Source organism: Copadichromis virginalis, linkage group LG9 (genome assembly GCF_057382275.1).
Source record: "Copadichromis virginalis isolate Kocher_CV1m ecotype Utaka linkage group LG9, C_Virginalis_male_GT1.1, whole genome shotgun sequence".
NCBI lineage: Eukaryota > Metazoa > Chordata > Actinopteri > Cichliformes > Cichlidae > Copadichromis > Copadichromis virginalis.
Genome location: NC_140626.1, coordinates 403,497 through 430,376, shown reverse-complemented (window position 1 = coordinate 430,376; position 26,880 = coordinate 403,497). Strand labels below are relative to the sequence as shown.

At 42.9% G+C, this 26,880-nt stretch overlaps 1 protein-coding gene and 10 non-coding genes across 11 annotated transcripts; all 11 read left to right on the top strand.

Moving 5' to 3' along the window:
- Positions 1 to 10,264: 10,264 nt before the first annotated feature.
- Positions 10,265 to 10,346, top strand: trnas-cga (transfer RNA serine (anticodon CGA)). The gene has a single exon. It is a non-coding gene; the product is annotated as a tRNA-Ser (tRNA).
- A 1,354-nt stretch (positions 10,347 to 11,700) lies between these two features.
- On the top strand, positions 11,701 to 11,772 carry trnag-ucc (transfer RNA glycine (anticodon UCC)). Its single transcript has one exon. It is a non-coding gene; the product is annotated as a tRNA-Gly (tRNA).
- Positions 11,773 to 12,680: 908 nt separating this feature from the next.
- trnas-cga (transfer RNA serine (anticodon CGA)) lies at positions 12,681 to 12,762 on the top strand. Its single transcript has one exon. It is a non-coding gene; the product is annotated as a tRNA-Ser (tRNA).
- Positions 12,763 to 14,122: 1,360 nt separating this feature from the next.
- Positions 14,123 to 14,194, top strand: trnag-ucc (transfer RNA glycine (anticodon UCC)). Its single transcript has one exon. It is a non-coding gene; the product is annotated as a tRNA-Gly (tRNA).
- A 575-nt stretch (positions 14,195 to 14,769) lies between these two features.
- trnas-aga (transfer RNA serine (anticodon AGA)) lies at positions 14,770 to 14,851 on the top strand. Its single transcript has one exon. It is a non-coding gene; the product is annotated as a tRNA-Ser (tRNA).
- Positions 14,852 to 16,228: 1,377 nt separating this feature from the next.
- On the top strand, positions 16,229 to 16,300 carry trnag-ucc (transfer RNA glycine (anticodon UCC)). Its single transcript has one exon. It is a non-coding gene; the product is annotated as a tRNA-Gly (tRNA).
- Positions 16,301 to 16,875: 575 nt separating this feature from the next.
- On the top strand, positions 16,876 to 16,957 carry trnas-aga (transfer RNA serine (anticodon AGA)). Its single transcript has one exon. It is a non-coding gene; the product is annotated as a tRNA-Ser (tRNA).
- Positions 16,958 to 18,316: 1,359 nt separating this feature from the next.
- trnag-ucc (transfer RNA glycine (anticodon UCC)) lies at positions 18,317 to 18,388 on the top strand. Its single transcript has one exon. It is a non-coding gene; the product is annotated as a tRNA-Gly (tRNA).
- Positions 18,389 to 19,296: 908 nt separating this feature from the next.
- On the top strand, positions 19,297 to 19,378 carry trnas-aga (transfer RNA serine (anticodon AGA)). Its single transcript has one exon. It is a non-coding gene; the product is annotated as a tRNA-Ser (tRNA).
- A 1,360-nt stretch (positions 19,379 to 20,738) lies between these two features.
- trnag-ucc (transfer RNA glycine (anticodon UCC)) lies at positions 20,739 to 20,810 on the top strand. The gene has a single exon. It is a non-coding gene; the product is annotated as a tRNA-Gly (tRNA).
- A 1,596-nt stretch (positions 20,811 to 22,406) lies between these two features.
- LOC146701024 (V-set domain-containing T-cell activation inhibitor 1-like) lies at positions 22,407 to 26,558 on the top strand. Its single transcript, XM_085467372.1, has 5 exons — positions 22,407 to 23,526; positions 24,082 to 24,399; positions 24,659 to 24,925; positions 25,092 to 25,196; positions 25,497 to 26,558. The coding sequence occupies exons 1-4, from the start codon at positions 23,448 to 23,450 to the stop codon at positions 25,193 to 25,195; spliced, it is 768 nt and encodes a 255-aa protein (XP_085323498.1). The 5' UTR covers positions 22,407 to 23,447; the 3' UTR covers position 25,196; positions 25,497 to 26,558.
- Positions 26,559 to 26,880: the final 322 nt, after the last annotated feature.

The window sequence follows — 26,880 nt, the reverse complement described above, 5'->3', positions numbered from 1 at the left end:
TTAAAGAAGTTTATTACTTACCCAGTTTATTACTGGCTAATGTGCAGTCTCTGGAGAACAAGCTGTGCGAGCTTCGGGCACGGATCTCATTCCAGCGAGAGATGCGGGACTGCTGCGTGATCTGCCTCACAGAAACCTGGCTATCGAACAAGGTACCGGACTCCGCAATACAACTACCGGGGTTCTCCATGCATCGCGCGGACAGGTCACAGGATCTTACTGGGAAAAGCAGAGGCGGTGGTGTGTGTTTCATGATCAACAACAGCTGGTGTGATTATGCGAACGTGCACCCGGTCAAATCCTTCTGCTCACCGGACCTAGAGTACCTGATGATTAAGTGCCGGCCATTCTGGCTACCGAGGGAATTTACAGCAGTGATTATTACGGCTGTTTACATTCCCCCACAAGCCGACACTGACCGAGCACTCAGGGAACTGTACAGCACGATCAGCAGCGAGGAAACCGCACACCCAGAGGCAGCGTTTATCACAGCCGGAGACTTTAATAAGGGAAACCTGAAGAAAGTCTCACCCAAACTCCACCAACACATCCACTTTAACACTCGTGGAGATCGGCTACTCGACCACTGCTACACTTCTTTCCGGGATGCGTACAAAGCCCTCCCCCGCGCCCCATTCGGCCAATCAGATCACCGCTCCATCCTGCTCCTGCCCGCCTACAGGCAGAAGCTGAAACAGGAAGCTCCAACCCGGAGGGCGGTGCACTGTTGGACGGACCAATCGGAGTCTGCGCTGCGGGACTGTTTTGATCACGCGGACTGGGAAATGTTTCACGTGGCTGCTAGGGACATTGATGAATACACAGACTCAGTCTGCGGATTTATCAGGAAATGCGTGGAAGATGTCGTCCCATCCAGAACAGTTAAATCCTTCCCAAATCAAAAACCCTGGATTAACGGAGATGTTCGCGCGGCACTGGCGGCACGGAGCACCGCCTTTGCCTCCGCGAACACATCGGACTACAAACACGCACATTACCAACTCCGGAAGATGATCAAAGCAGCCAAACGTGAGTACAGGGACAGGGTGGAGCAACAGTTTGACAACCCTCGGAGTATGTGGCAGGGACTAAACACGATCACAGACTTTAGAGGGAAAACCAGCACACCGCAGACCACGGCCTCTCTGTGTGAGGATCTAAACGTATTCTACGCTAGATTCGACACAGCGAACACCATGAGACCGGACAGTGTGCGCACCGCGGATGACGTCAGTGCGCACACTGTGTCTGAGGAGGATGTGCGGAGGTGCTTCAGGAAGGTGAACGCGCGCAAAGCTACTGGTCCGGACGGGATTCCCGGCCGCGTTCTCAAGTCATGCGCGGCTCAGCTGGCTGGAGTGTTCACGCACATCTTCAACCTTTCCCTCTCTCTGTCTGTAGTCCCAGCCTGCTTCAAAGTGGCCACCATCGTCCCTGTACCCAAATCCTCCACCATCTCCTCATTGAACGACTGGCGACCTGTAGCCCTGACCCCCATCGTAAGCAAATGCTTCAAGAAGCTGGTCAGGGACTTCATCTGCTCTGCACTACCCGACTCACTGGACCCTCTACAGTTCGCATACCGCCACAACAGGTCCACTGATGATGCCATAGCCCTGACACTACACACTGCCCTGTCACACCTGGAGAAGAGAGACACGTATGTGAGAATGCTGTTTGTAGATTACAGCTCAGCATTCAATACCATCGTTCCCTCGAAGCTGGATAGGAAACTGCAGGATCTAGGACTGAGCAGCTCCCTCTGCAGCTGGATCCTTAGCTTCCTGTCTGACAGACGCCAAGTGGTCAGACTGGGCAGCATCACCTCATCCCCCATCACACTGAACACTGGTGCTCCACAGGGGTGTATACTGAGCCCTCTCCTGTACTCACTCTACACCTACGACTGCACAGCCACTAACAGCTCCAACATCATTGTGAAGTTTGCGGACGACACTACAGTGGTGGGTCTTATCACCAACAGTGATGAGACGGCTTACAGGGAGGAGGTCAGCGCCCTGACCCACTGGTGTCAAGACAACCATCTCACCCTCAACGTCGCAAAGACAAAGGAGTTGATAGTGGACTTCCGGAGGTGCAGAGAAGTACACACCCCCATCACCATCAACGGCGCTGCTGTGGAGAGAGTGAGCAGCTTCCGGTTCCTTGGTGTACATCTGGCTGAGGATCTTACGTGGTCAGTACACACAAACAAAACAGTGAAGAAGGCGCAGCAGCGCCTCTTCTTTCTCAGGAGACTGAAAAGATTCGGCATGAGCCCCCGCATCCTCAGGACCTTCTATCACTGTGCCATTGAGAGCATCCTCACTGGATGCATCACCACCTGGTATGGCAACAGCACCGCCTACAACTGCAAAGCTCTCCAGCGAGTAGTGCGGTGCTCTGAACGGATAATTGGAGGTGAGCTTCCCTCCCTCCAAGACATCTACAGGAAGCGCTGCCTGAGGAAAGCGGGGAGGATCATCAAGGACTCCAGTCACCCCAGCCATAAACTGTTCAGACTGCTTCCATCAGGAAGGAGGTTCTGCAGCATCCGGTCCCGTACCAGCAGACTGAGAGACAGCTTCTTCCATCAGGCCATCAGACTGCTGAACACTTCATAGACACCTCAGCTTCACTACTGGAACTTTAACATTATGCACTCCATACTGTACAGTAATGCCACTGTTTTGCACATGTCTCAACTCTGTATATTTTATTTTATTTATTTTATATATTCTATTCATTGTTTACTCTATTTAATTTGTAAAATATGTGTACACACACACACACACGTAGAAAAATATTTAGTATACACATCCAGAAATGCATATACTATTATATATTGTACATATATTTATTAGTTTCAGATGTAGCCATTCTTGTATTTTGCTTGTTTACATTATTGTATTTTGCACAACTCTGTTGCTTGTGAAGCTCGCACACAAGAATTTCACTCACATGTGCTGTACCAATGTACCTGCACATGTGATGTGACAATAAAAGTGATTTGATTTGATTTGATTTAATTTGATTTGAAGAACACCAGCAGATCCACACCACAAACAGACTACAACTGGAGTTACTGTGTTATTTTTATTTTTTAATGTTTGACACAAGAAGTCGGCCCTTAACAGCCCGTTCTAATTTTTGTTTCTGATCCCACTTTTTTTCATATGTATCACTCATTTACATGAATGTTTCAACTGCAGCATTGGGAAATGGAATCTGAATTATAAATTTTTTAAACTTGGAGGCACAAAATCTTCTGCCACCAGGTAAAAACACCTGTTAGCCTTGAGCAGCATAGAGGAAATACTGTTACAGTGATTTTAAAACATCTAAATTATCTTTCATTTTAAAAGCCAAGGGGACATAAAAACTTAATGTACAGAATATTGAAGTCAAACTGGATAAAAATCACCTAAAAGTTTGTTAAATCTGCTAATGTAAATTTGATATAAAATAAACCACAACACTGTAATCCCCTTAAAAGATGCACTTGACACAAGCTGAACTACTGCAAAGAATGTGGGAGTAGCTCTAGATTTGAACTGGGAGCGTGAAACTAATACAAGCATCTGACTGGAGGAGCGCAGAGTTCAAGTGGGTAGGTGCAAGCTAAGGAGATCTGAAATGTAACCTGGAGCCAAACCATAGAGAGAGTTAAAAACAAATAATAAAACCTTAAAATCAATTCTATATTTAACTGGCTGCCAATGTAAAGATGCGAATATTGGAGTAATACTCTCTCTTTCTGGTACCCGTTAGGAGCCTTGCGGCTGCATTTTGAACAGGTTGCAGGCGGGACAGGCCTGAGTGACAGATGCCTGAATAAAGAGAGTTACAGTAGTCAAGACGTGATGATACGAAGGCATGGAGCCTAATAGGAGCATGTATAGGGAGAATAAGACGGGGCACAGAATAGAGCCCTGAGGTATTCCACAACTGAGTATAGATGGGAAAGAGTATTTGTTACCCAGCATCACAGAGTATGATCTGCTCTCCAAATAAGAGGCAAACCATTTTAAAGCAGAGCCTTGAATGCCGACACGTCTTTAGACAGTTTAATAAGATTGTGTTGTTGACAGTGTCAAATACTGCACTCAGGTCTCGAAGAATTAAAACTGTACTTTTTCCAGAGTCAGCAGCTAAAAGCACATCATTGAACACCTTCAGTAGAGCGGACTCTGTGCTGTGGAAGGCTCTGAAACAGACTGATATTTATCCAGAATATTATGTGTGTCTAAGAATGAATATAATTGGTGGAGGACAACTTTCTCGAAAACCTTAGACAAAAATGGCAGCTTAGAGATTCGTCTAGAATTGCCAAATACTGACGGGTCCAAACCAGGATTTTTTAGAAGTGGCTGGACAACAGCTTGTTTAAATGAATGAGGGACAGTTCCATTTGAAACACTGCCATTTACAATAGCGAGGATGTTGGGACCGACTGTCTTCAGCACATCTCTGAGAGATGGCGTAGGTAACACACCCAAGGGGCACATAGTTGGTTTCATGTGCATTATTATATCAGTAAGATGGGATAATGAGACTGCTTTAAATTCGGAGAAAACGAATGAACATGTAGGTGGTTCAAAAGGACCGTGGAGCTTATCTTTCTTCGTTCTGCTTTCCTGCATTCCTGTCTGACGCCACGAGTGGCCTTATTTAGCCAAGGCTGAGTTTTAAATTTTTGCCATCTACATTTTAGAGGAGCAATTGAGTCCATAATGTTGGTACAAGCATTGTTTTTTTGTTTTAATGCGATCAACATAAAAAATAAAGCTAGAGCCTCAGGACAGTATGTTCAAAATAGTACAAGCATAACATAGCTATTATTCATAAAACACCGGAAGTTATTTGAAAACTCTGAGGACAAAGAACACACAAACACACAGTGCCTCAGTGATTTGCAAAACTGTTTCACAGATCACAGAACTATATCAGGGTGTCATTTCTCAGGCAGAAATGTAGATAAAAATAATGAAATCCCCAAACAAGTGCAAAAAACACAGAGTCAAGAATAGGTTAAATATATAAATATAATCAATTAGAAACAGTAGCACATCAACATAAAACATATAAACATAAAGTTGGAGCCCGAGGACAGTGTGTCCAAAAGCACAACATAGCTATTAATTCAAGTTATTTTAAAATTTTGAGGACAATGAACACACAACCACACAGTACCACACTGCTCTTTATTGAGATTACATGAATATGCGTAGGTTCATTAACATATGATGTCTTATACTTAAACAGATACAGAGTAGGTGTCCTCCTATACCATAAATCAGTAAGAGAAGGTACAACCTCTCTCATGACCTTAGGATGTGTGTGCATGCCAGAGTGCTCTGGGAGGCACACAGAGTCTTTGCTAACTGCTAAGGATCAGACATCCTGTAGAGGCTAAGCCTATGCTTGAAGCCACTGAGGTGGTCGTTAACCGGGGTGACGCGATGTCACTGGTATGTATGAATTAAGTAAAAAGTCCAATAACTCCAGCAGTACTTATCTTGTCCTTTTTGGTCTTTATTCCCATATCAACTTAACATAGCGCAACGGTCACAAACTGTTTGCCTTCTTACAATTAATGACACACCTGACGCCGAGTACGTGCGTCTACCTTAAATACCTTTACATGATCAAAACAGAAAAAGGTGACCTCTAGCGACCACATAAGGTATTAACCCAAGAATGGCTCCTACACATCCTATCAATATGCAATCGATTATACACCGTAAAAAAAAAATCCTAAAAAAACGGTAACATTCCGGCAGCTGGGGAGCCAAAATAATACCATAAAATAACAGTAAATAACTTTCACATGAAATTACAGTTATTTTCAGTAATGACAATACAGTTTGTTGCCCTAATTTTACATGGGATTTTGCCTTTTTCAAATGCTTTTAAACATTAAATTAGGAACATTTTAATGTGATTAAACAATGAAATTACCTATAAACAAGGTCCATGAATGCGGCAATATGAATAATAATACTGAAATGTACAGAAATATACAGTTAACAGTTGGTTTAAATAATAATGGATTGCATTCATATAGTGCTTTTTGAGACCCTCAAAGTGCTTTACAATTCCACTTTATAATTCCCCTCTGGCCATCACCAGTAGGTGGTAGGTGAAGTGTCTTGCCTAACGTTGTCAGTTCGACAACGGGGCTCGAACCTTCTGATTACAAGGCGAACTGCCAACTCTTGAGCCACGATCGCCCTAAATGGCAATAATAATAATAATTATTTGATGTAAAAAAAAATTATAAGAATCATTTTATATATTTTTCCATAGCATTACATTTGAATTAAACAGTTCAATCTTTCAAATAACGGACAAACATTTGTGAATGTATTTTAACAATCTAAATATGCATATGTACAGACAAATACATTTAAAAAAACAAGAAAATTATGTTTTATTACAATACAGTGATTTTACGTTAATTTACATTTGAAATGTAAAATCACAGTCTATTGATGTAAATTTAATGATATTTTAGAAGAACAGTACAAAACTGTAAAATACACAGTAAAATACTTTTATATTACAAATTTTTTTACAGTGTATACCTCTAAGGATATATGAGTATATATTTCTAAGCATAAATGACAATCCAACAATATAAAAGTAACACTATTATTTCAAGTTGGATCCTGATGGGCAGATCAGAGGGATTCACGGTGAACGCGAGCAAAAAACTTGAAGTCTTTCTCCAGTTCACCAAAAATCTGAAATCATTGCTCAAACTCCAGTAACAGTCCCGTTATTTTATCTTTGAACTGCTTCATGTCTACCACACTTTGGGTCATGCACACATTTTTCAAACAGGGGAAGTGAGCTGCATCACCACCAGGGCTGGACTGGGACAAAAAAACGGCCCGGGCATTTTGACTAGCGACCAGCCCACCAGGTATTATAGGAATAGGAATATTCCTATGGTTTTTTTTATAGGAAAAACCATAAAGCCTTTGAATGAAAACAAACACTGTTGTGACAGTGATGTACACTGTCTTGTTGGTATATATGTATCAATCTAATAAACTTAAACCTACAGCATCCTCTCTATTCTGGTATTCTAAACAGTACTTAGCCGAAACCCAAAGACTGCTCGGTCGAGTTAACCTCCTGAACTATCTACAACATATGGTGGAAACCTGAAATCAAGACAGAGAAGACTAAAGGTGAGACATGATCATTACTGAATATTAAAAATAATAAATGACAGATTTAGATATATTTTCATAAATTATTCATTTACCACATCAATAAACAGCATGGCAGGACAAAATATTTTTTTAACATGGCAACCTTTAAAAAGTGAAAGGAGACAGAAAGACAGGTGAGAAAGAATAAAACTTAATTATACAGTATAATGGGACCCTGAAAAAATATTACTATGTACAATAATGGATTTCTATACATTTTACATCAGATGAAAACGTTTGTTGTAAGATTCAAATAATTTTTGGTAAAAGCTAGACATTTTAATTGAGAATAATAAAAGAAAAGTAGTCCTTGTGCCCCACTTTCCCTGTTAATGCCCTACCTGGCCCCCTGGCAAAATTTTGCTAGACCCGCCCCTGCACAGTTACCAGCTGTCAGCTACATAGAAAAAGGATCCTGGTGTTATTTGTCTCTCAGAAACAGTTCATAACTTCCCTTCAACTCATTCATGTCACCTAAAAGGTAAACCTGTTTCTCCATCACCTGTTCAGCTCTGATGATTCAGTAAGGACATCTCCTGGTTTCATCTTCATGTTTCCCTCTCACCACATATCCAAACCGATATCATGACCAGCAGCTTTACAGCTGTGGCTCCAGAAAACATCAGCTGATAGTAGAAATTAATATTACATAAATTCTAACAACAGCTGATCAAGTTTAAACGTGCTGCTGTTGTTTAGCGCGACCTCCTCTGGGTTCCTTGTTCTGGTGCAAAGTGGACAATAAACAAGCAAGAGAGACAGGACTTGCATCAGAAAAGCCGATCATCTGATCATTGATCAGTTTCATGATTGTGGTAGCAAAAGGAGAGGGAGGGGGAGAGGATGAGAGAAGAAGAGACAGCTGACAGCGTAAAGACGCAGAAAAACTCCAGCTTTGTGTCTTTTTCCATTCTAGCTGAAGTCCGGGACAAACTGTGCTCCTTAGGTCAATACGAAACGCGGAATATTTTCTCTGAATACGAGACGATTCGGTTTTTTACGGGACGGTTGGAAACTCTAATAACTTACCTTATAAATAAAATAAAGTTAAACATCAGTAACATCATAGCACCCGCCCAGCAGTATATAAACTCCGTCATGCTAGCTAGTACGCAGAGTTATTGTAACTGACTGTAAAAAGTCAGCATAACGAAAATAAACTCCACCTAAACTTGGTTTATATCTGACCCAGACAGACTGCAGGTCATAAGTTCTCACTTGAAGTTCAGTTCACCTGACACTCGGACCGACGGCCACCTCAAGTCTCTGCTCTTCCTGCCTCACCTTTCCATCATCCACCTGCTGGCCTCCACCACTTGCTAACATTACTGAATCTGTGGAAGCTCCGCAATAGCCACCACCAAACAACAATTGAGTTATTTTTACACATCTCCCAGCATCTGGCCAATCCACCACCTTTCAGTGTTTATACCGTTACGAGAAAAAAAAAAGAAAAAAAACTCATCGGCCCACCGGGCAAATGCCCAGTATGCCCGATGGCCAGTCCAGCTATGATCACCACCAGTGAGCTGCGTCTCCCACAATGACAGCTTCAACTTGAAAGAACGTATGCTGTCATAATACTGCGCGACAACTTTATTGCATCCTTGAAGCTGTTTGTTCAAGTTATTCAGGTGCTCTGTAACATCCACCATAAATGCAAGTTCTGCATCCATTCTGCGGAATGAAATTCTAACACTGGTTTGCCCTTTTCTTCCATGAATTGTTCAATTTTTTTCTTGTAAATCAAAGAAATGCCTCAGCATAGCACCTCAGCTCATCCATTTTACCTCAGTGTGGTATTGCAGGCCATAGATGTGGTCTTTTTCTCTGAGAAGGCTGACAAACTGACGGTGATTGAGGCTTCTGGAACAGATGGGATTAACAATTTGGATGACCACCTTCATGACATTATCCATTTTTAATGACTTGCAACACAAAGCTTCCTCGTGCAAAATACAGTGAAAAGCCCAAAAATCAAATACTCCATTTGCAGATTGCGCTTTATCTCTGAACTTGGTTACGGCGCCTGCTTTTTTCCCAATCATTGAGGGCACACCAGCTGTAGCCAGGCTGACACCGTGGGACTACTCCACTCCAACCCTGTCCAGTGCACCGACGAGTGTGGTGAAAATAGCAGCTGCGGTCGTTGTATCTGTAATCGGCACCAACTCCACGAACTCCTCTGTAACGGTCAATGTGTCATCAACTCCGCGGATGAAAATTGCCAGTTGCGGAACATCTGTAATGTCCATGCCTTCATCAATTGCAACTGAAAACGCAATAAATAACTTTACTTTTTGCTTCAACTGGCTGTCCAAATCCTCTGAAAGATCAGAAATCCTGTTGGCAACTGTGTTTCTTGTCAGGCTGATATTTACAAAGGCCTGGCGCTTTTCAGGGTACACTATCTCCGATGCCTTCATTATACGTTTTTAAAAATTCACCCTCAATAAATGGTTTTGATGCTAGTGCAATTTCATTAGCGATGAGGTAGCTAGCTTTCACTGCATTGTCACTGATGTCTAGGCTGTGAGTAAATACAGACGGCTGTTTCTTCAGACCCACCAACGGTTCATTCACCTTCTCTCTACTTCACTGTCCTTGAAAGTTGTCATATTTGTCGGCATGAAGACTCACATAGTGGTGACGGAGGTTATATTCTTTCAGATCTGCAACATGCTGGAAACACATACATACAAACATACAGTTTTCCTATTCACTTTCGTAAATAAATAGGAGGATTGATTGTGATATATGTGATAAGACTTTTAAAGATCCAGATTACCTGAAGGAACACCGGCAGATCAACATTAGAAAAGGACAGCACGAGTGAAGCTACTGTAAAAAGTGTTTTTGTTATTTTTATTATCTAAATTCAACTTCTTTTAAAACCTCACAAGTGTGTAATCACAATGCCCACCTTGTTAATTGTCCTGAAAATCTGTATAAGCCAGACAATGAATCAGTGATGAAAGATGTGTGGCGTAGGACTTGGAAGACGTATGTCTTTCAAGTATGTAGTTCCACAGCCCAATGTGGTTGTTGTGGCCGAGCGGTCAAGGCGATGGACTCGAAATCCATTGGGGACTCCCCGCACAGGTTCGAATCCTGTCGACAACGGTCAGCTTTTTTGCGGCAGTCCAGACGTTGATTTGAGAAGAAGGCATGGAGATCACCTGAGAAGGTGCCAGGAGAAAGAGCCAGGCCTTTGCTTGTGAAAATAGAGCACGCAGAAGCAATGGACCCAGCTATGTCCTGACAAAATTAGGCACATATTCAGTAAACATGGCATCCTTCAATTGGTCTCTTAGCCACCCCACACGTTCCCCCGTGTAGTCGTCCAGGATCCAGTCTGAGTACCGCCAATGACAGATGCGTCTGACAAATGCTGATTGCTTTGCAAGAGGATCGGGATTGGAGGCACAGCGGATTTCACCGGGAATGGGACAACAGCAGAAATAGCTTCAAACATTACTGCATGAAAAGCACAAGGAGTGGACACATTTCATTGTTTGGAACACTGCTTTTCACTACAGCTCTTTGCATGTAAAAACTTTGCTCTTCTCCACAGCTGGCTGACAGACACGCAAAAGCGCAAGCAAGAGTGGCCACAGACCCACTATACCGGCCTTTGTACACTCTCTCCATCTAATGATAGAGAGGAAGGATACATTCACTACTTCTAGCCTCCACTATTCAAATTCAGTATTTTCACAGTGTCCTAAAAGCTTCCTGAAAAGCCTTTACACTGTTTTCCAAAACGCTGCATCCAGAGCACAGTCAGGGACTGGAAGGACAGAGTAGATTTCCCCCATATGGACTTCTCTCTTCATTGGCTCCCAATTAAATCCCAAATAAAAATCCAAATACTTGCCCTCACACACAAGGTCTTGAATAATCACCACCAATTTTGTCTACAAGATCTCACAGTGCCATATCATCCCAACAGAGTGCTTTGCTCTCAGACTGCTGGCTTCCGAGGGGATTTTAAAGTGCAATGGAAGGCAGAGCCATCACTTTTCAGGCCCCTCTCTGTGGAACCAGCTCCCACTTTGTATTCGGGACACAGACACTTGCTCTCATTTTTGAATGAAGCGTAAAACCTTTTTGCCAAAGTCCAATAACTTGAAAGAGGAGCCAAAGACGTCCTCGTCCCAGATTCGTCCCAAGACAGATTCACACCTATTCTCACCTTGTCTGCTGTGACCTGAAGAACTCGCGTGACCATTGCGACTCTCAAGGTGCTAAAAATCACGCAAGAGTTTAAATGCGTGAGAGGCCACACTTGAGTAGCAAAGAAGCTTTGCTGATGAGATTAAATGTGCAGTTGCATGAAAGCACTAGTCTTTTTAGTGATCTACCTTTTGACCAGTTTAGAACCTGACAAGCGAGTAATCACAATGCCCACCTTGTTAATTGTCCTGAAAATCTGTATAAGCCGGACAATGAATCAGTGATGTTGTAGCCTTTCACAGCGATGGTGGTATAGTGGCGAGCATAGCTGCCTTCCAAGCAGTTGACCCGGGTTCGATTCCCGGCCATCGCAGTTGCCACTCGCAGTGCTGTTCAAGCATGTGGGCTGCGTACTGTTTTACACTAAAAACGTTCTCCGCTCTTTCTGCAAATGCTTACAATGTCAGGCCAGGTGCATTCTTCATCGGCCTCGCTGCTACCGTTTGCTGTGGAAAGACACAGTTCAAACAGGCTTTGAGTTCTCATCACTTCATACCTATACCTTCTTACATGAAACTGGGATTGGACACGCTACTTCTTCATAAAGACACCCAGTCCCACTTTAAATATTGTGCTGAATGTTTGGATTGAAGATAACATTTTACTAACCATGTACTGATCAGCTCTTTGCGGTGGCAAAATCATCAGCTGTGTGTGTTACTGTTCATGCAAACAGGCAAGCTAATGTCAGCCAGCTAGCTTCAACCGCAGCTGTGCTGCACCAATCTCACGGAACTGCAAAACCACAAGCTTTCGCACCAAAGTCATGCAGCTACCGCATTTACAATCCAGCGTGGCCGTTGTTGTGCACATCCTACTTGAAAGATGTGTGGCGTAGGACTTGGAAGACGTATGTCTTTCAATAATAATAATAATAATGGATTGGATTTATATAGCGCTTTTCAAGGCACCCAAAGCGCTTTACAATACCACTATTCATTCACTCTCGCATTCACACACTGGTGGAGGCAGCTACAGTTGTAGCCACAGCTGCCCTGGGGCAGACTGACAGAAGCGAGGCTGCCATATCGCGCTATCGGCCCCTCTGGCCAACACCAGTAGGCAAGTAGGGTAAAGTGTCTTGCCCAAGGACACAACGACCAGGACAGAGAGCCCAGGGATCGCACCGGCGACCTTCCGGTTACAGATGCGATTCCTAACCCCCTGAGCCACGATCACCCTATATGTAGTTTCAAGTATGTAGTTGCACAGCCCAATGTGGTTGTTGTGGCCGAGCGGTCAAGGCGATGGACTCGAAATCCATTGGGGTCTCCCCGCACAGGTTCGAATCCTGTCGACAACGGTCAGCTGTTTTGCGGCAGTCCAGTTGTTTATTTGAGAAGAAGTCATGGAGAGCACCTGAGAAGGTGCCAGGAGAAAGAGCCAGGCCTTTGCTTGTGAAAATAGAACACGCAGAAGCAATGGACCCAGCTATGTCCTGACAAAATTAGGCACATATTCAGTAAACATGGCATCCTTCAATTGCTCTCTTAGCCACCCCACACGTGCCCCCGTGTAGTCGTCCAGGATCCAGTCTGATTACCGCCAATGACTCATGCGTCTGACAAATGCTGATTGCTTTGCAAGAGGACTGGGATCGGGATTGGAGGCACAGCGGATTTCACCGGGAATGGGACAACAGCAGAAATAGCTTCAAACATTACTGCATGAAAAGCACAAGGAGTGGACACATTTCATTGTTTGGAACACTGCTTTTCACTACAGCTCTTTGCATGTAAAAACTTTGCTCTTCTCCACAGCTGGCTGACAGACACGCAAAAGCGCAAGCAAGAGTGGCCACAGACCCACTATGCCGGCCTTTGTACACTCTCTCCATCTAATGATAGAGAGGAAGGATACATTCACTACTTCTAGCCTCCACTATTCAAATTCAGTATTTTCACAGTGTCCTAAAAGCTTCCTGAAAAGCCTTTACACTGTTTTCCAAAACGCTGCATCCAGAGCACAGTCAGGGACTGGAAGGACAGAGTAGATTTCCCCCATATGGACTTCTCTCTTCATTGGCTCCCAATTAAATCCCAAATAAAAATCCAAATACTTGCCCTCACACACAAGGTCTTGAATAATCACCACCAATTTTGTCTACAAGATCTCACAGTGACATATCATCCCAACAGAGTGCTTTGCTCTCAGACTGCTGGCTTCCGAGGGGATTTTAAAGTGCAATGGAAGGCAGAGCCATCACTTTTCAGGCCCCTCTCTGTGGAACCAGCTCCCACTTTGTATTCGGGACACAGACACTTGCTCTCATTTTTGAATGAAGCGTAAAACCTTTTTGCCAAAGTCCAATAACTTGAAAGAGGAGCCAAAGACGTCCTCGTCCCAGATTCGTCCCAAGACAGATTCACACCTATTCTCACCTTGTCTGCTGTGACCTGAAGAACTCGCGTGACCATTGCGACTCTCAAGGTGCTAAAAATCACGCAAGAGTTTAAATGCGTGAGAGGCCACACTTGAGTAGCAAAGAAGCTTTACTGATGAGATTAAATGTGCAGTTGCATGAAAGCACTAGTCTTTTTAGTGATCTACCTTTTGACCAGTTTAGAACCTGACAAGCGAGTAATCACAATGCCCACCTTGTTAATTGTCCTGAAAATCTGTATAAGCCGGACAATGAATCAGTGATGTTGTAGCCTTTCACAGCGATGGTGGTATAGTGGCGAGCATAGCTGCCTTCCAAGCAGTTGACCCGGGTTCGATTCCCGGCCATCGCAGTTGCCACTCGCAGTGCTGTTCAAGCGTGTGGGCTGCGTACTGTTTTACGCTAAAAACGTTCTCCGCTCTTTCTGCAAATGCTTACAATGTCAGGCCAGGTGCATTCTTCATCGGCCTCGCTGCTACCGTTTGCTGTGGAAAGACACAGTTCAAACAGGCTTTGAGTTCTCATCACTTCATACCTATACCTTCTTACATGAAACTGGGATTGGACACGCTACTTCTTCATAAAGACACCCAGTCCCACTTTAAATATTGTGCTGAATGTTTGGAATGAAGATAACATTTTACTAACCATGTACTGATCAGCTCTTTGCGGTGGCAAAATCATCAGCTGTGTGTGTTACTGTTCATGCAAACAAGCAAGCTAATGTCAGCCAGCTAGCTTCAACCGCAGCTGTGCTGCACCAATCTCACGGAACTGCAAAACCACAAGCTTTCGCACCAAAGTCATGCAGCTACCGCATTTACAATCCAGCGTGGCCGTTGTTGTGCACATCCTACTTGAAAGATGTGTGGCGTAGGACTTGGAAGACGTATGTCTTTCAAGTATGTAGTTCCACAGCCCAATGTGGTTGTTGTGGCCGAGCGGTCAAGGCGATGGACTAGAAATCCATTGGGGTCTCCCCGCACAGGTTCGAATCCTGTCGACAACGGTCAGCTGTTTTGCGGCAGTCCAGACGTTGATTTGAGAAGAAGGCATGGAGATCACCTGAGAAGGTGCCAGGAGAAAGAGCCAGGCCTTTGCTTGTGAAAATAGAGCACGCAGAAGCAATAGAGCACGCAGAAGCAATGGACCCAGCTATGTCCTGACAAAATTAGGCACATATTCAGTAAACATGGCATCCTTCAATTGGTCTCTTAGCCACCCCACACGTGCCCCGTGTAGTCGTCCAGGATCCAGTCTGAGTACCGCCAATGACTCATGCGTCTGACAAATGCTCATTGCTTTGCAAGACGACTGGGATCGGGATTGGAGGCACAGCGGATTTCACCGGGAATGGGACAACAGCAGAAATAGCTTCAAACATTACTGCATGAAAAGCACAAGGAGTGGACACATTTCATTGTTTGGAACACTGCTTTTCACTACAGCTCTTTGCATGTAAAAACTTTGCTCTTCTCCACAGCTGGCTGACAGACACGCAAAAGCGCAAGCAAGAGTGGCCACAGACCCACTATGCCGGCCTTTGTACACTCTCTCCATCTAATGATAGAGAGGAAGGATACATTCACTACTTCTAGCCTCCACTATTCAAATTCAGTATTTTCACAGTGTCCTAAAAGCTTCCTGAAAAGCCTTTACACTGTTTTCCAAAACGCTGCATCCAGAGCACAGTCAGGGACTGGAAGGACAGAGTAGATTTCCCCCATATGGACTTCTCTCTTCATTGGCTCCCAATTAAATCCCAAATAAATATCCAAATACTTGCCCTCACACACAAGGTCTTGAATAATCACCACCAATTTTGTCTACAAGATCTCACAGTGCCATATCATCCCAACAGAGTGCTTTGCTCTCAGACTGCTGGCTTCCGAGGGGATTTAAAAGTGCAATGGAAGGCAGAGCCATCACTTTTCAGGCCCCTCTCTGTGGAACCAGCTCCCACTTTGTATTCGGGACACAGACACTTGCTCTCATTTTTGAATTAAGCGTAAAACCTTTTTGCCAAAGTCCAATAACTTGAAAGAGGAGCCAAAGACGTCCTCGTCCCAGATTCGTCCCAAGACAGATTCACACCTATTCTCACCTTGTCTGCTGTGACCTGAAGAACTCGCGTGACCATTGCGACTCTCAAGGTGCTAAAAATCACGCAAGAGTTTAAATGCGTGAGAGGCCACACTTGAGTAGCAAAGAAGCTTTGCTGATGAGATTAAATGTGCAGTTGCATGAAAGCACTAGTCTTTTTAGTGATCTACCTTTTGACCAGTTTAGAACCTGACAAGCGAGTAATCACAATGCCCACCTTGTTAATTGTCCTGAAAATCTGTATAAGCCGGACAATGAATCAGTGATGTTGCAGTCTTTCACAGCGATGGTGGTATAGTGGCGAGCATAGCTGCCTTCCAAGCAGTTGACCCGGGTTCGATTCCCGGCCATCGCAGTTGCCACTCGCAGTGCTGTTCAAGCATGTGGGCTGCGTACTATTTTACACTAAAAACGTTCTCCGCTCTTTCTGCAAATGCTTACAATGTCAGGCCAGGTGTATTCTTCATCGGCCTCGCTGCTACCGTTTGCTGTGGAAAGACACTGTTCACACAGGCTTTGAGTTCTCATCACTTCATACCTATACCTTCTTACGTGAAACTGTGATTGGACACGCTACTTCTTCATAAAGACACCCAGTCCCACTTTAAATATTGTGCTCAATGTTTGGAATGAAGATAACATTTTACTAACCATGTACTGATCAGCTCTTTGCGGTGGCAAAATCATCAGCTGTGTGTGTTACTGTTCATGCAAACAAGCAAGCTAATGTCAGCCAGCTAGCTTCAACCGCAGCTGTGCTGCACCAATCTCACGGAACTGCAAAACCACAAGCTTTCGCACCAAAGTCATGCAGCTACCGCATTTACAATCCAGCGTGGCCGTTGTTGTGCACATCCTACTTGAAAGATGTGTGGCGTAGGACTCGGAAGACGTATGTATTTCAAGTATGTAGTTCCACAGCCCAATGTGGTTATTGTGGCCGAGCGGTCAAGGCGATGTACTAGAAATCCATTGGGGTCTCCCCGCACAGGTTCGAATCCTGTCGACAACGGTCAGCTGTTTTGCGGCAGTCCAGACGTTGATTTGAGAAGAAGGCATGGAGATCACCTGAGAAGGTGCCAGGAGAAAGAGCCAGGCCTTTGCTTGTGAAAATAGAGCACGCAGAAGCAATGGACCCAGCTATGTCCTGACAAAATTAGGCACCTATTCAGTAAACATGGCATCCTTCAATTGCTCTCTTAGCCACCCCACACGTGCCCCGTGTAGTCGTCCAGGATCCAGTCTGAGTACCGCCAATGACTCATGCGTCTGACAAATGCTGATTGCTTTGCAAGAGGACTGGGATCGGGATTGGAGGCACAGCGGATTTCACCGGGAATGGGACAACAGCAGAAATAGCTTCAAACATTACTGCATGAAAAGCACAAGGAGTGGACACATTTCATTGTTTGGAACACTGCTTTTCACTACAGCTCTTTGCATGTAAAAACTTTGCTCTTCTCCACAGCTGGCTGACAGACACGCAAAAGCGCAAGCAAGAGTGGCCACAGACCCACTATACCGGCCTTTGTACACTCTCTCCATCTAATGATAGAGAGGAAGGATACATTCACTACTTCTAGCCTCCACTATTCAAATTCAGTATTTTCACAGTGTCCTAAAAGCTTCCTGAAAAGCCTTTACACTGTTTTCCAAAACGCTGCATCCAGAGCACAGTCAGGGACTGGAAGGACAGAGTAGATTTCCCCCATATGGACTTCTCTCTTCATTGGCTCCCAATTAAATCCCAAATAAAAATCCAAATACTTGCCCTCACACACAAGGTCTTGAATAATCACCACCAATTTTGTCTACAAGATCTCACAGTGCCATATCATCCCAACAGAGTGCTTTGCTCTCAGACTGCTGGCTTCCGAGGGGATTTTAAAGTGCAATGGAAGGCAGAGCCATCACTTTTCAGGCCCCTCTCTGTGGAACCAGCTCCCACTTTGTATTCGGGACACAGACACTTGCTCTCATTTTTGAATGAAGCGTAAAATCTTTTTGCCAAAGTCCAATAACTTGAAAGAGGAGCCAAAGACGTCCTCGTCCCAGATTCGTCCCAAGACAGATTCACACCTATTCTCACCTTGTCTGCTGTGACCTGAAGAACTCGCGTGACCATTGCGACTCTCAAGGTGCTAAAAATCACACAAGAGTTTAAATGCGTGAGAGGCCACACTTGAGTAGCAAAGAAGCTTTGCTGATGAGATTAAATGTGCAGTTGCATGAAAGCACTAGTCTTTTTAGTGATCTACCTTTTGACCAGTTTAGAACCTGACAAGCGAGTAATCACAATGCCCACCTTGTTAATTGTCCTGAAAATCTGTATAAGCCGGACAATGAATCAGTGATGTTGCAGTCTTTCATAGCGATGGTGGTATAGTGGCGAGCATAGCTGCCTTCCAAGCAGTTGACCCGGGTTCGATTCCCGGCCATCGCAGTTGCCACTCGCAGTGCTGTTCAAGCATGTGGGCTGCGTACTATTTTACACTAAAAACGTTCTCCGCTCTTTCTGCAAATGCTTACAATGTCAGGCCAGGTGTATTCTTCATCGGCCTCGCTGCTACCGTTTGCTGTGGAAAGACACTGTTCACACAGGCTTTGAGTTCTCATCACTTCATACCTCTACCTTCTTACGTGAAACTGTGATTGGACACGCTACTTCTTCATAAAGACACCCAGTCCCACTTTAAATATTGTGCTCAATGTTTGGAATGAAGATAACATTTTACTAACCATGTACTGATCAGCTCTTTGCGGTGGCAAAATCATCAGCTGTGTGTGTTACTGTTCATGCAAACAAGCAAGCTAATGTCAGCCAGCTAGCTTCAACCGCAGCTGTGCTGCACCAATCTCACGGAACTGCAAAACCACAAGCTTTCGCACCAAAGTCATGCAGCTACCGCATTTACAATCCAGCGTGGCCGTTGTTGTGCACATCCTACTTGAAAGATGTGTGGCGTAGGACTTGGAAGACGTATGTCTTTCAATAATAATAATAATAATGGATTGGATTTATATAGTGCTTTTCAAGGCACCCAAAGCGCTTTACAATACCACTATTCATTCACTCTCGCATTCACACACTGGTGGAGGCAGCTACAGTTGTAGCCACAGCTGCCCTGGGGCAGACTGACAGAAGCGACGCTGCCATATCGCGCTATCGGCCCCTCTGGCCAACACCAGTAGGCAAGTAGGGTAAAGTGTCTTGCCCAAGGACACAACGACCAGGACAGAGAGCCCAGGGATCACACCGGCGACCTTCCGGTTACAGATGCGATTCCTAACCCCCTGAGCCACGATCACCCTATATGTAGTTTCAAGTATGTAGTTGCACAGTCCAATGTGGTTGTTGTGGCCGAGCGGTCAAGGCGCTGGACTAGAAATCCATTGGGGTCTCCCCGCACAGGTTCGAATCCTGTCGACAACGGTCAGCTTTTTTGCGGCAGTCCTGACGTTGATTTGAGAAGAAGGCATGGAGATCACCTGAGAAGGTGCCAGGAGAAAGAGCCAGGCCTTTGCTTGTGAAAATAGAGCACGCAGAAGCATTGGACCCAGCTATGTCCTGACAAAATTAGGCACATATTCAGTAAACATGGCATCCTTCAATTGCTCTCTTAGCCACCCCACACGTGCCCCCGTGTAGTCGTCCAGGATCCAGTCTGAGTACAACCAATGACTCATGCGTCTGACAAATGCTGATTGCTTTGCAAGAGGACTGGGATCGGGATTGGAGGCACAGCGGATTTCACCGGGAATGGGACAACAGCAGAAATAGCTTCAAACATTACTGCATGAAAAGCACAAGGAGTGGACACATTTCATTGTTTGGAACACTGCTTTTCACTACAGCTCTTTGCATGTAAAAACTTTGCTCTTCTCCACAGCTGGCTGACAGACACGCAAAAGCACAAGCAAGAGTGGCCACAGACCCACTATGCCGGCCTTTGTACACTCTCTCCATCTAATGATAGAGAGGAAGGATACATTCACTACTTCTAGCCTCCACTATTCAAATTCAGTATTTTCACAGTGTCCTAAAAGCTTCCTGAAAAGCCTTTACACTGTTTTCCAAAACGCTGCATCCAGAGCACAGTCAGGGACTGGAAGGACAGAGTAGATTTCCCCCATATGGACTTCTCTCTTCATTGGCTCCCAATTAAATCCCAAATAAAAATCCAAATACTTGCCCTCACACACAAGGTCTTGAATAATCACCACCAATTTTGTCTACAAGATCTCACAGTGCCATATCATCCCAACAGAGTGCTTTGCTCTCAGACTGCTGGCTTCCGAGGGGATTTTAAAGTGCAATGGAAGGCAGAGCCATCACTTTTCAGGCCCCTCTCTGTGGAACCAGCTCCCACTTTGTATTCGGGACACAGACACTTGCTCTCATTTTTGAATTAAGCGTAAAACCTTTTTGCCAAAGTCCAATAACTTGAAAGAGGAGCCAAAGATGTCCTCGTCCCAGATTCGTCCCAAGACAGATTCACACCTATTCTCACCTTGTCTGCTGTGACCTGAAGAACTCGCGTGACCATTGCGACTCTCAAGGTGCTAAAAATCACGCAAGAGTTTAAATGCGTGAGAGGCCACACTTGAGTAGCAAAGAAGCTTTGCTGATGAGATTAAATGTGCAGTTGCATGAAAGCACTAGTCTTTTTAGTGATCTACCTTTTGACCAGTTTAGAACCTGACAAGCGAGTAATCACAATGCCCACCTTGTTAATTGTCCTGAAAATCTGTATAAGCCGGACAATGAATCAGTGATGTTGCAGTCTTTCACAGCGATGGTGGTATAGTGGCGAGCATAGCTGCCTTCCAAGCAGTTGACCCGGGTTCGATTCCCGGCCATTGCAGTTGCCACTCGCAGTGCTGTTCAAGCATGTGGGCTGCGTATTGTTTTACACTAAAAACTAGGGGTGCAACGATACACAAAATTCACGGTTCGGTTCGGTTCGAAACTTTGGTGTCACGGTTCGATATTTTTTCGATACAAAAAAATGTTCATGCCTTTTTAATTTGTCATTTATTAAAATTATAAATATATATTTTAACTCAAAAGTACAGTTTTTAAATTTAACCCTAACCCTTGTGCGTGTTTTTTATTTTGACAGCGAATGCGCACCTGCGGACCACTTATGTGCAGCCCTGGTTATTTAGCTCGTCATATTGCAGCCACAGAAATTCTTTTGTCCATGTGCACTTTCTTTTTGCCTTATAGTCTCATTTGTCATAACTTCTCCGTTTTGTGGTAAGCTTTTCTTTGGCTGTCACTTTTTCACCCTGACCTGTCTTATTTGGCTCAGCAGAACTAAAATATATATACTGCTACTTTTACACACGGACTCACATAAGCTCAGCGATTCTCTGCGCGATCAACCTCTCACATGTTTAAGCTTGCTGCGGGAGATTTCACTTGTCATGTTTGCATAGTAAGCTAACAATTAATAAGACTATGTCAGAGGAATTGGTGCACAAATTATCATCACTCACAGATCAGTGCTGTCATTGCAAAGTGAAAGCAAAAAAACAAGCACAAATTCAAACGCCACTTCAATATGTCACATATTGACAGTGGCTCACCGATGCCAATGACATAATTACCCAGCTACATTTCTGAAAAAATGCAAAAGCATTGACATATATTTTTCCTACAATAGCCCGACGGGCAGGGAAGAGAAAGATTTTGTTAGCCCGACTGAAAAAAATCGCTAGCTCCAGGACGTCGGGCTAGCGATATTGCAAGCCCTGTATCTGATTGAGGAATCACTCATCTTTGGAAAAGAGAGTTTATTACAGAGAAATGTCTCTTTCCAAAATAAAAGCTATACTATCCGCTTCTTCTGGGCTATATTCTCAGCAGCATAAGGAGAATCATGTGCTAACAGCTGTCTAAATGACTCGGCTAAAGTTAGTAGCATGCTTGTTGTTTTTTGTCTGCTTCCACTTGTCTTTGCACTACGATGATGTCGGCGTAAATGTGCAGTCATATTCGTTGTGTTCCCACTAGTGCTGTCAGCGTTAATCTCGTTGAAATGACCTTAACGCCACAACACGGCAAATCTCCGTTAACGAGCTACCGCCGATCACTCCGTGCATGGGGCTACACGGCCAACACGTTAACGAGCTAACTGCGCTAACACACTAGTTCACACCAATGTAATTGAGCATTGCATGGCACATCCAACATACTGTTTTACTTTAGTCCATGACTCGCTTACCTTCAGGGTCATACGCCACATGAAAACCAAAATAATTCCAAACGCCAGATCTGAATGAGGTTCAATTTGCCTGTTGCAAGGAGAGCTTAACTTCTGTCTCGCTAGCTTGCCCTGCGCTCTTCCTTCTGACTATGCTGTCTGTGTTGAGCGCTCAGTGGATCTGCGCTCGACAGTGCAGCCTAGGCGGAGTAGTCGAACACAGATTCACTGAGCGCTCAACACAGACAGCATCGTCAGAAGGAAAATTGATAAAATAAATTACAAATGTTGTATTGTTCGATACATATGCGTACCGAACCGAAAGCACTGTATCAAACGGTTCAATATCGATACGAATATCGTTGCACCCCTAATATATATATATATATATATATATACATATACACACAATTCAGAGTTTGTGTGCTTTTACTGAGAGACACTTATTGTTGGATTTGCAGCTGGTTAGATCCTCATCTGGTGGTCTCAATGGGGACTTTGTGGATCCATGCAGGCCACAGAGGAGGAGAAGGAAAGAGCAGGTGTCCAGGTGAAGCTCAGACTGTTTCAGAAGTGTGGGGTAGCTAGTGAGCAACGCTGAGCTTTTCTGATTGCCTATGTGGAAAATGTCTCAGTGCCTAGATCTTTTCCAAGGAGGGGGATTCTTCTTTCCCTGCCTTCCTTGAATGTGCAGGGCCTGGGTCTCTGAGACCCTGTCACCTCAGGAGTGCTCATCCATACTCTGCAGTTCTTTCTGACATCTGTCTTTAGAAAAAATACAGCAAATATTCAAACCCAAAGTAAAAACGAGGAGATGTGAGTCACAGATGTGAGAGCTGCCTGCTTCTGTACTCCTGTTCCACCTGCTGTTTTTTTTTTAAATGAAGCCTCTAAGAAAATGTCTTTCAGTCTGTCAGTTCCTGTGTGCTCACTATAATCAATGCTTCATTTGTCAAGTCCCTTTTATTTTAAATATGCTGCCATGTAAAATAACGTCAACGCTTGACCCTTCTCGTCATAGCAGTGTAGATCTCGAAAAATACCATTTGTTGCTAGAATTTTAGAAAGGGTTGTGGCTAAGCATCTTAAAAAATACTTAATTGTCCTTCTTAGTTCTCCACCTCCTTTTTTTGTTTCTCCATCTGTGTTGATGAAACAGCGATACATAGCTGACACCTGTCAGGACAGACCTGTTTGTCTAGATACAGCTGAGATTAACTACGGCACCAGGAAACGTCTTTTCTCAAATCTCTTTTCTTTTTTGGTGTTTTGGTCCCATGAATTGGAGGAAACATGAAACTTTGTTATGGAAACTTTGTTATGGTTTTTGTGACTGTGGTGTTTTTGTGGATGATGACTGTTTCCAAAGGAGGTAAATACGATGTTAACACTCCAACTGTTGTTGCCATGATGCTATGACAAATTTTAATACTAACAACTGAAATGTAACTGATTAATTATAATGTTTTTTAGTTAAAAACAATCAACAGAACAAACAGCTGTCATATTCTGGTATGTTTCAGGTAACTAAAAAAGTGCTATTGCTGTTATCTTACAAAAATGAAGCCACTGTAGGACTTAGATTGTGTCTAGTATATGTGTGCGTGTGTGTGTGTGTGCGTGTGTGTGGGTGTGTGTGTGTGTGTGAAGAAAAATGTTGTTTGGTTCTCGCCCAGTGATTCAGATGCCACTCATTTTTCCTGATCTAGCATCGTGAGGTTGATTGACATGTTTACTTTGTGCTGCATTGTGTTGAGCCGAGTTGTAACCAGGTGCTAACAATGGTTTGCAGCTGTTAAGCCTTCCGTGATGACAAACACTTTTGGTTTGCTGATGTCTTTGTTTTGTTGCCTCAGGAGCTAATGTGGGTTGCAGAGCTGCTTTTCCTAAACTGAGCTTTTATGTTTTTAATTATCTGATGTTTCAGATACTGAAGTATCCTGTGTATTTATGGAAAAATGCATCTTACCGTGCACTTTCCAAAGTGACACTGACATAGTCATCCACTGGCTGCAGGAAACTGCAGGAAACATTCATGTCCACTCATTCTACCACAACCAAGACCAGCCCGCACTTCAGGACAAGCATTTCAGAGGCAGGACTTCACTATTCAACAACCAAATCTCCAGAGGAAATGCTTCACTCCTGCTGATGTGGGCAGATGTTCAGGATGAAGGCAGATACAAATGCTATACCAGCACCATCACAGGAAACAAGGAATCGTTTATAAACCTTGAAGTAAATGGTATGGAGTAAAATATGAATATAATAGCACATGAAATAAAAATACAGAAGAATATAAGACAAAATCGTGAGCATTCAGGTTATACTTTTTTAATTGATGAGTTTCTCTTCATATTTAGTGAAAATTCGTTGAACTTACACTTAAAGCCTGCAGCTCTGAGTCAATATTGTAACTGTAAGTTGCAATTCATTATGTCTATATATAGCAGGCAAGAAATAAAGCTGATTGTAACATGAGAAATTTGAATACACTTTTGCAGCTCCAGTACAAGAAGTCAATCTTCAGCAAGTAGGAAACACGATGAACTGCAGCTCAGAGGGAATCTTCCCTGAACCCCAGTTAATCTGGTCCACCAGCCCTCCATCCAATGTGTCGCTCCAGTATGAAACCACAGTCCAGCAGACAGAACAGCAGCTTTACAACATCAGCAGTTCTCTGATACTTTCAGACAGTGATAAAGATTCTGTTTTTAGCTGTAACATCAGCACTCGTAGAAACTGGAGGAACGCAACTTTAAGTGAACAAGGTGAGTCTGGAAACCAGCAAATCAAATAGGTGTGTAGAGTGCTAGTTATTTACTTTACTTTACAATTACTCATTCATCAACACGCAAAAATGTGTCAGTTATTTATAAAATGTTTATCATAAATATACATCCGACAGTTTAAATGAAAAATAATCTTTCAATTTAGGGAATGTTGTCCCTGTTAGAGGCTTCAGAGGAGGAGTCTTTGCAGCTTTTTTGGTCGTGGCAGCAGCTGGTCTGGCACTGTACTGCAAATGGAAAAGAAGTTAAAGTTATGTTCTTCTTTCACTTTTTAATTGTATGTTGCTTGTATTGATATTTTATTCAGATAAACAAGGAAAAATATGGGAAGATCAAAGAGCTATTAAAGCAAAATGGAATTAAGTTTTGTTCATGAAAATGTTTAAACCCAATTAAATAGATAGTACTTTTGTCAGCCAGTTTTCTATTAACCTAACTCCTGTCTCAATTTTTTTTAATGATTCAATTCAGATTATGAATGCATGAAATGAAACATAAATTATGTGTATATCTGTTTTTTGAGGGTTTTTTTCTTTTCTCTGTTTAACAGAGAGATGGGAATAAATCCTCCAAACAGACGAACTCTAAACACCCACCAGCTTTAGTCAAATGAAGACTTCAAACCGTGGTTATAGCGGGCTTGAATTAATTCATGCAACAAAGACTAAAATAGAAACAACAACAGCAAAATAGAAAATAAAAGCTGATCTGTTAACAGTATTCATTTGGTAGTCATGTGCAATATTTTTACAGTAATCTATATTTTATGTTCTTTGAGGTATGACACAGAACAGATCACGATCAGATTTTACTGAAATTTTTTAAAGATTGAAAATGAAGTGTACATCATGTTTTGTAAAATTATGTAACCTTTTTTTTCTAGCCATGTGTTGTTGCTGTTTTATTTTTCGAGTTTTCTTTTTCTTACCTACTTTAATCCTGTTTCATTAGGTGTATTTTATCTTCAGTCCAGCAGGTGGCAGTGTGGTCAGATGTTTTACAGTGGAAGCAATTTTTTCTTTCATGAATCGTTGAGTTTTTCTGTGGTTTAAATATCCCATTTATTTATTTATGTATTTATTTGCATGTGCATGTAAGCATGTATGGATTTATTTATTGATTTTTTGAATATTTTGTGAAAGCAAAAATATTTTTACTCTGTAGGAGAAGCAAACCTAACTTGGACACAAAACACAATAAAATCCAAATTATGTTGTTGTTTTTTTAAATTCAGCACACAAAGTAAAAATAAATGTAAAATTTAAATTCTCTTGGTACGTAAATATAACGAGAAATAATGAAGTAGAAGTATGTTCTTATATACTCAGGTGATTGTGTTTTAGTAGCCTCTCATTCATAATGAATGAAAACAGTAACATTTGCTGCCATGTGTTCTCATTCTGTTCCTTCTGCTAATCTTCTTTTGGTTACAGTTGGGATTATCAAACTTTTAATAATTTAAACTTTAATAATTTTAGCTAATTCACATACATTTAAACTGTATCACCTGTTTCACTCTGTGCATATGATGTTTCAAGTGATGTCACTTTTTTTTTTATTGTGTGCAGCTTATTCCATTCATATCTTACTACAATAAAATCATGCATTATCATCATGCATAAATGTTTTTTTAAGATGTTGGTCATAAATGGTCTTAAGATATTTTTGTGGTGTATAGTATTAAACTTTTTCACTATATTGTGGTGTAGTGAAATCTGAAACCTGGAGAGATCGTAGAAATATCCTCCTTCTAATAAATTAAAGCATTTTTAACTGTTTTAAAAAGTTTATAAATTATTTGCAGGCTTGTCTGCCTTAACCCCACCTCGTGACCCAGTACAGATGTGGGTGATCCCATATGCAACAGGAGTATGATGCTGTTGGAATCTATATCACTGCCAGGTTTAACACAAAAAACACTTCATTAAAATTTG

Coding starts and splice junctions, on each gene's coding strand:
- LOC146701024 (XM_085467372.1), top strand. CDS start 23,448: ATGAAACTTTGTTATGGAAACTTTGTTATGGTTTTTGTGACTGTGGTG. Junction 24,400..24,658: donor TATAAACCTTGAAGTAAATG/GTATGGAGTAAA, acceptor ACACTTTTGCAG/CTCCAGTACAAGAAGTCAAT. Junction 24,926..25,091: donor CGCAACTTTAAGTGAACAAG/GTGAGTCTGGAA, acceptor CTTTCAATTTAG/GGAATGTTGTCCCTGTTAGA.